Source organism: Hipposideros armiger, unplaced genomic scaffold, assembly GCF_001890085.2.
Source record: "Hipposideros armiger isolate ML-2016 unplaced genomic scaffold, ASM189008v1 scaffold_89, whole genome shotgun sequence".
NCBI lineage: Eukaryota > Metazoa > Chordata > Mammalia > Chiroptera > Hipposideridae > Hipposideros > Hipposideros armiger.
In genome coordinates this window covers 2,802,271-2,811,570 of record NW_017731439.1, presented here as the reverse complement: position 1 = coordinate 2,811,570, position 9,300 = coordinate 2,802,271, and the positions used below count along the sequence as shown (strand labels likewise).

The window sequence follows — 9,300 nt, the reverse complement described above, 5'->3', positions numbered from 1 at the left end:
CAACAATCGAAGCAGCTGTGAGCTGGAGCTCAACTTTATTAGTGATTTAAAACACACCCTTGGAAACGAAGCTGGCTTTTTTTTGTTCATCCAGGTGGGAAGCGTGTTCCAGCAAATGGGAACAACACTTAAGAAAATTCTCAAACAGATAATGCCGTAAGAGCTCAACTTCACAAAATCTCCTACCAGCCATCTATCCAACAAAAGGCCAGGGAAACCTGGTAAGAAAATTAAGCCTTCCATATACAGACAAAGATAAAATATTCAGCTGCCAAGATTCAACATCTTTAAAAATGCCTTTTCAATCTTTAACTTTTGTCAGCTTGGTTGTCTAGCAACCGAGTGCTGAAAAGAAACTCCACCCAAAACAAAGTGAAACAATACAGACACTTAACTTCATGAGTGTGTGTGTGTGTGTGTGTGTGTGTGTGTGTGTGTGTGTGTCAGATTCTCAGCATGCAAAGATAGAAACTTGCTTTCAGACAATTAAAACAGAAAAAGTCCCTAAGTGTAGATGGCAGGAAAGGAAGTCGGGAGTGAGTAAAAAGCAACTTGAAAATGCGTAATGCGGGATGAGGTATAGTTTCCACACACCAGGCTAAAGCAAGGTTTACACTCTTAAGTAATAAAAACAAACCATTAAGCTAGGCCCAGCACTGTCAGGAAGTATAAAACAGTTCTTGAAACTTTGCAGTTACTATACAAAAGCTTTTCATAAACTCTGTTTCCTGATCTTCATTAAACGTTCACATCAAGTTGCCATGGGGCAATTAGCTTGCCTCCTGAAATCAATAAAAAATCAACAATTTGGAAATAGTTGTACAGTAAAATAGTTCAATAATTATTCTCTCATAGCGTTGTGGCCAAGTGGTTCCAGTGTAAATGCAGTCCAGATGAAATCCTGCTCCTTACGAGGGAAGCTTGAAGCAAATCAGTGGTTTGCAGGGAGATCTCATCCGAGCGGATGGCAACAATAATGCACGCCGCTGGGCACTGCCTTGGAGGGGGTCCCAGGGCTCGGGGCAAACACAGGCTTGGAAGGGAGTACAAGTGGTGTCTGGTGTGCTACTTAAGCACTTCAGAGGGACTCAATGCAAAACATAGAGACCTAAACGAAATGATAAACCCAACGGATACAAAGATTAGACACCCTACCGTCACCATTTGGACTCCAGATAAAAAGAAATTGAAATGTTTCCTTCGGTGTGTGTATATATAATATATACCTATATTATAAATATATATATATATATATATGAATATATGTGTATGTATTGGGCTGTCGGAAAAGTCATGATGCATTTTTGCAATGAAAAACATAGAAAAACACACGTCATGACTTTTCCGACAACCCAATATATATGTATATATTATACATAGGTGTAGATGTATGATATGTGTGTATATTATATATAAAGGGTATATTTGAGATTAATCCATTCATTCCAGCATTTCTTCAACCAATATTCAAATCTGCGTTGCTTGTAAGACATCTTCCAAGTGCTCTCCTAAAAAGTGAAATGAGGCTGCTACACAGATGACCCACATTGGACATTGGGCTGAAAAGGAGGTGCCAACACAGTTATTTCTTTGTTGACCCCCTTTGCAGAGGGAAATCGATTCCTTTTGCTTTTTCTAGCCTAAGCCTATTCACTTCAGCACCTTATTTGAAGCCAGCCACGACATCACAAATTCCAATCTCCATTAAATCAAACCTCAAATACCAGCTTGGGCAGCTTTATATCACCCTCTAGGCTCAGTGGTGGTGTACAGTGAACTGTCTTAGAACTTGAAAAAAAAAAAAAGTCAAGCATCATTTTTAGTATAAACAAATGCTTCAAATGTATGACATCTATTTGCTGCCTTCAAAGGGAAAACTTTTAGCTCAGACGCTTGGCACTAAGATCACACGGGATCAACTCAGTGGACTGACTTAAGTGTTAAACTTTTTTCAAGTGCGTTAAGGGCTTGCACCTGCTCCCCCATCCACATAGATGTACTGACACGTATTTGACTAAACTGACTATGTACATGCCCAAGCAAGCAAGCGAAGCAGATTTTACAAGATAAGCAACCAAGTGTTTTCATGTCTGAGGGTGGCTAGAACACAAAATTGCCAGTCATCTTGTGGGGGAAAAGAATGCCTTTGAAAAAAAAAAAATATGCAGGGCATCATTTCAGGTATGGTGAAATGCATTCAAATGCCATCCTATATACAGGTTTTGTTGTTTGTTTTTCCCTGTAAGTGCTCCTTGTTAGAGGGACCTAGGCTTGGTCCCACATTCTGCTGCTGTAATGAAGAAGTTAATTATTAGTCTGGCTACTCAGTGTAGTCCTTGGGACAGCGGTAACAGCTTCACCTGGGAGCATGTTAGAAATCCAAAATCTTGGGCTCCACCTCAGACTCACTGAAACAGAATCTATATTGTAACCTGATCCCAATAGGTCTGTAGACCCATTAGCATTGCCTTCTCCCTGAGGCAGTCCTGGTGATTCGTATGCACATTAAAATCTAAGAAGTCTTACTGAGAGCATTGGCTCCCCCGAGTTAGGTTGAAGTTCACTTTGAAGTCTGCAGAGCCAGGAGATGGTCAGAAACTCTGCCCTGGAAGACTACCATAAGGCTGTAATTTATGTCAGCAGGGTGGTGGAGGGAAGAGGAAAAGCAATTTACCCGAGTAAACCAGGCCTGCGTTTTCTCCCCCATCTCACCCGACCCAACCCCTGCAAAAAATAAAACAGAAAAGTAATAGTGCCAGGGCATTCTTACTTCTTTATGATTACCCATCGATATCACACTTATTCTTCAGTTCCATTATTCTTTACAGTAAGACTATGGTTCCTTGTGCCTTATAGCAGATTGAGGGATTGTGGTATCTAACATTCAGTGACTCAACCTTAATACTAATATGACTGTAGAATAGAAATATGCTGTTTAAAAGTGCTTTGAATTGTACAAATGATTTTTTCACCTCCAGTAAAAAAAAACTGAGGGAAAAATATGGAACACTTAGATTACCTCGTGATTATGTAGCTTGCTATATAGATCGCCAAATTTACAGATCATCCCTCCATTCTTGGCCTCTTGAGATACAATTTCAAGTAGCAATTGGAGCAGAAATCACGAAAAGATGGAAGCACAGATAAATGTGTAAACCACTCATCCTCCTCCTCCCCAATTTTGAAGTCGAAAAATGAACTGAGCACTCTGGGCCCGCCATAGAGGTTAAAACCCTGCCAGAAGGGCGCATGACACAGCCCAGACAAGCACAAAAACAGGTGACACAATTTAATCAATTTCGAAAGGCGATCCCTCAAAATTTAGAAACTACTGCACTTTTTAAAGTGTGACCTCTAAAAGGATTCAAAGGTTCCGACAGAATAGTGACTGGAGATACAAGCGATTCAGTGTCATGGGGTTGTGACATGTTTTTTTCTCATAATGAAGAACGTGAGCCAAAATGTCTGTGAAAATGTAGAATGTAAGAATATTCTGTTTCTCCAGTGAGCTGCCAAGAGGGTCAGCTCTTACAAAACCTCTGCAATTAAACTGAAACTGAAAATGCCATCATCTATACATATGTAATATATATTACATAATTCTTCATATGTATATTTATACATATTACATATTGTATATGTGTATATGTTTACACATATATTTGTGTATAGATACTTACATATATATATATATATATATTAGAAAAAAACATGCACAAGAACACATTTGAGTTGATACCATTGAAAACCATTTTAACCAAGAAAATCATTACCAATGAAGCAGAGATATCAAAAGAACTGATGGAACTGCCAAATGGATGGAAATTCTTGTGCTATCCTTACTCTCTATAGAGTATTTGCAGGTGAGAAAACATGGGTCATTATTTTTTTTAAGATGGTAAGATTGTGTCGTCTGTTCCTCATATTCATAGCAAGAGCAGGTGAATAATGGCTAGAGGACAGAGCTGATGTGCCCTACCGAGTGGGGTCTGATCCTAATGGCCCTCACCAATGCAAGGGCCATAGGGATAGGGATAAAAACAAACTCTAAGATTGCAAAAATAGAAGGACTAAAAGGTAACTAGTTATTCATTGGAAAAGAGGATCTACATAATCCCAAGGCAAGTTTCAACCTATCACCCCCAAAATGTTAATTACATTTATGGTCATCCTAAGTTTATTTTTGGAAGAATCTGAGTCTAACAGTCTGTTCCATTACAAACACTATTTTTTTTTTCAGCCAATTTGAAGGCAGGGCTAGGAAAGGAGATTAGAACTAGGCCTCACCAGTCAATAGAAGGATCGGAGGTGACACCAAGTCCTAGAAATGGACCTAAAATACTTCCATTAAAATAGTGGGGAGATGTGGGTTCCCAACATACCTGCCCACCAAACCCTTCCTTGGGTCTGATTTCAGCCCAGAGCACAGAAGCCCTGCCACTGTTAAGTGTTCATTCTGAGCAGCCTAATTTGAGTTCATTGTGCTTGGGCTTCAGTCCAATTGGCAGATGTCCTTGCAGAAGCTGATCTCAGACACTTTCCCTTTCTAATTTTTTTGGCACCATTGCCTCCGTTGCATGGGATATCATCTCTGAAACTTTATCTTGGGTTCCCCAGGTTTTGCCTGTTTTGTAGCTTTGGTTTTCTCTTAAATCATTCTGCCCTGAAGAGGTTCATGTGAAATACTAAATCATTGGTAATTCCTGTGGTGCAGATATGAATTATCAAATGACTTGCTTGCAAATTTCCAACCATTCCTTGCCCTTTTCCCACCTCCCTGGAAAATGAGTAACCTCAGAAGCAAAAACATGCAAACCCAAGGTAATCACTGTGAACGTTATACAAACGCATCATTTTCTCTTACAGGTTGGACTTTATAGATTGAAATGCCAGAGCTTTGATATTTATTATCTGAAATAAGTTTAACATTTGGAGAAATGTGTTCAAACACACAACCTTGGAAAGAAAAGCAAGCTGATGGAACAGAGAACGGGGCAGGCAGAACACATGATTGGCAAATTTTGCTGGGAGTTGGGCAAAGTTAGAAAATGGGTCCTTCTGATCATAAAGAGCTCCCAAATGAGGTAAAAGTTAAATACAAATCAATTTCCAACTCTTCATGAGGGCCACTACATACAGTTTTAATTATACATGACCACAATATCGATAATGAAATCTTACGTTTTATTTAATACTTTGGCCAGACCAGCCCCTTTGAAGGGATCACTAATTTAGGAAAGAAGAACAACAAACCATCATTCACTTTCCTGCAGCTTCATCATTTTTCTAATTATTTCTATTGGTCCTGCTTTATTCTTTCTGCAAATTAAGGGGTGGGGGGAGGGTTTCTATATTAGATCAGCAATGTCTGGTTCTTATCCAAATATTCCACCTAATAAGGACTTAAGTTCTCATGGATTGGACAACCACTCTGCAACATTCCTGAGAATTGAATAATATAATAATCTTGAAAGTCAGCAGAGTGGATTATCCACTTTTTTTTTTTCTGGACTTGAACTTGTGACCTTAACAGTAGCACTGCAAAAAAGCAAATGTGCTAAGCACTTTGCCAGAGTAACCTTCCATGTAGACTTTTCATCTTAAATACACACAACTGAAAACTACAATTTTTGGAAAATTATGTACAAACCCAATACTTCTTTTGATTACATATAAATACAAATTAGCTATTTTTTTCCTAAAAAGTGGTTATAATAGTAAATAAATACAAAATAAATCTGACCATTATACTTCATGTGCTGGGGTTGAACCCATATAAAATGTACAACTAAATACATTTTAAAATCTTTAAGGAATAATTCTCTGATTAAAATATTTGTTTTCCCAACTTCTTTTCGTAGATATAAATATATTTGCAAAATAGTTGTGTTTTTTTTTTCTCCATTGCATTCCATAAATAAAGTCTTCATTGGGAAATATTAAAGTGTCAACTTGGGTTTTTTTGTTGTTTTTTTTTCTAAAATATATATATATATATATTTTATTTTTATTTTATTTTGTTGTGCTAACGACACCCGCAACCCTCCACAACCATGTCCTGATAGTTCTTTAATACAACCTTTTCATTTTCGTCAAGGTACAGCATGGAGATAGCACTCAGTTCTGTTGGGACACAGCACGCCTTAGGAATCTTAGAGTTAACTGAGTTGACCAACGTCTGCACAATGGCGTGATTAGTGGAGTTCAGGTGATCGGCCAGGGGGAAAGGGCATTCCCCGTGGCAGTAAAATGCATGATACCCTGGGGGGGCTACGATCCAGTCATTCCACCCCACGTCGCTGAAGTCCACGTACAAAGGGTGTCTCTTACAGCTGGACTTAAGGCGTTTGCGCTGTTTATGTTTCGCTTGACGCTTTTCTCTTTTGTGGAGAGGATGTCCTTTTCCATCATGGCCAAAAGTCACTAGCAATGGCCTTATCTGTGACCAGCTGTGCTCGTCTTGGTGCAAAGACCTGCTAATCCTAACGTGTCTCTTGGAGACACCTTGGTTCTCCTCTAAGTGGGCCACTTCCACCACAAATCCGTGGTTGGCGAGGCCCTGTGCAGTCCACCTCATCACAGCAGGGGTGACGTCGAAACTCTCCCACCTGCTTGCATTCTGGTTCACCAACCTGGTGTCCAAAAGTCTGGTCACGGGGAACTTCGAGTTGGCTGTTGCAGGTTTTAAAATTTCATAAATATTAATTCGGTGATGGAAACTGCTATTGTTTTCCAAATTTTCCTGCATCTGTTCCCGAAAAACCTGAAGTTCTGCTGAGGTGATAAACTCCTCGGTGGGGATAGAAGTTAAATTAAAGAAGAATCGCCGGGTTGTTTTTCCACTCATTTCTGGCAGTTCTTCCAAAGATTCTAATTTGATATGAAAAGGTGGAAAAGAAGAAAAATACTTGGGTAAGATAAGTAATGACAACCTGATTACATATGAATTTATCAACCTCATTTCGGGGTTTGATTTAACCCATGTAAAAGTCTGCAACCAGAAAATAAGAATTCCTCCTGTAGATAAAAATAGTCTCCCTTTTCTATATCTTTGTATCAATATGTATGCCATGAAACCAAATTTCATCATTGTTATGTTTTTAATCCAATGCATGAATACTGCTTCCAGGTGGCTATAATAATGGGGGAAATGGTGAAGCATTTCTTTGGAATTCACAGACTTTAGGGCAAAAAAAAGTCAGCACTATAGTTAGTAGAGGTCTAATGACTGAGGATTTGAGGAAATTATTGCATTTCGTAAAAAGAAAAAGGCTTTAATGTCAATCCCTTAAGCAGTATTCTAAAACATTGCTCTGCAATTTAGATGATTTACAAATCTCGATATACAGATTTCAGTTTCCTAATTAAAGACTCTGAAACTCAACAGCAATGATGACATTTTGCAAAGCACACCCTACTATTTTACTCAAAAATCCAGGGACAAAGGCATGTACAGGAATCTACTGCTTTGGAAACATAAGGGTGGTACTGGGACACTGTAGTAATTAAGGCCAGACAATTTCAAGAGAAATAACTTCCCAAGTGTTGTCTGTTCTCTCACCTCCTTATGACCTCAAAAATAAAAATCTCATTTTAGATGCTTTTGGAAGAAATAAATGACTCTCCTGTTTGTAATTCCTTTATCTTTTCAAAAAACAAATCAGATTAACAAACACCTACCGAAGAACAGGCTACAGGGTAGACACAAAACCAAAAACGAAATTGATAAAAATCTATAAAAATGACATTATGGTAGTTATAACGCAAGTGATAATCTCATCCTATTACAGAATAATCATTCTATATCATCATTATTTCAAAATAGTCATTTAAGTAGGCTATGCATAAAACTCTTTCTGACTTAAGATTCCTGAATTTCAATATGTTCCAAGCAAACAATAAAAAAAAACACAGCACCTTGAATGCTATAGTCTGCAAGTCAACAAAGGTACACATTATTAAATTGATACTACACGGCACTAGAATTTGAGATATTTGGGTTTATTCTCTTCTAGCTTTACCATATCCTGTCATTTCTCTGTCAAAAAAATGTATCTGTTTCATTCAGGATGAATGCAAACAAAAATCTATTTAGTCCTGGTTCCATGTCATCACTGTAAAAGGGTACCATATTTTCATTAACTTTACGGTTGTATTTCTCCGTCATCAAACAGCTATAAGTTCTTCATGGAATCTAGATGCCTTGGTAAAGCGGAACCACTTCAGATCCCTCATTCGAAGGTTCTACCTGTTGCTTCATCATTAAAGCAAGTCATCATTGCAAGCTTAGTGGAAGCACTGAGTTCAACAGGGGCAGTTTATACCAAATTATGGAGTAATTCTCTCATGTGAGGCTTCTCAAACGTTAACCTTCACACAAAACACATAGGACACCTCAAATCGTCAAATGCAGATTCTGAGTTAGTGGGTCTGGGGTGGGGCCTGTGATTCTGCATTTTCAGCAAGCTCCCAGGTGGACTGCCCTTGGAGCATAAAGCTTTTAAAGGACACTTCACGTTCAAGTATCAATTGCTAGGAACATAGTTTAAAGTGCCTTTTTGTTGAATAATATAAAAGTGAGTAGAAGCACCACTAGTGTTGGCCAAGGAATAAGAGTGGGGGCCATGAGTGGGCAGCCAGGGACTTATAATAGAAAGATCTTCTCAAGTTCCTTACTCGAACATGGAGACTATCAGGCTAACAAATGATCCCTTCCTTAGTCCCCTCATGCCTACTAATCCATATCTGTTAAGGACACCTTGCACGGAGTCAACCACTTTCTAAACCCCATTGTAAGCAAATAGTACTTCAGGCCAGGCACTATTTTTAAAATAACCCTCCCACAATGGAACCAGGGCTCGCCTCAGTGGCTCCCAACAAGCATTAAGAACTGTATTTAGCTCCTTCTTTCCTCTCCTCCTTGCAATTCAGGAGCCCTCTGATGTTTCCGCTGAAGGCATTCTTTCAGCAGAGAAGCCACCAGCTACCAGAGGAAAAAGGATACCAGAGGGAAAAGGAGTGAGGTAAAAATCAGCCACGTCCCTCAGACACAATGACCCAAAGCCAGACCTGGGCCTGAGCTACTGACGTCTCTGAAGGCCAGCACACCTAAGAACACCCTCTTTTCTTTTAAAGAGCAGGGAAAGGAAGGCAAATTATCCAGGGCATTTGCTGACCAGCTGGATTAACGAAGGTGCCCAGAGAAAACACTGCAACAAAAACGCTGAATCCAAATCCATAAATCAGAAAAAGTAGTTATTAACACACACACACACACACACACACACACACACACACACA

General features: G+C 39.0%; 1 protein-coding gene across 4 annotated transcripts in view; it reads right to left on the bottom strand.

Moving 5' to 3' along the window:
• Positions 1 to 3,289: 3,289 nt before the first annotated feature.
• Positions 3,290 to 9,300, bottom strand: part of BMP2 (bone morphogenetic protein 2) — a 19,003-nt gene continuing 12,992 nt past the window's right edge. For 3 of the 4 annotated variants that reach the window (XM_019644580.1, XM_019644584.1, XM_019644583.1), the window contains one exon: positions 3,290 to 6,870. In XM_019644580.1, the coding sequence (XP_019500125.1) occupies positions 6,026 to 6,870 (845 nt within the window). In that variant the 3' untranslated portion in view covers positions 3,290 to 6,025. The remainder of the gene's footprint in view (positions 6,871 to 9,300) is intronic. The other variant, XM_019644582.1, reaches the window with a different exon arrangement.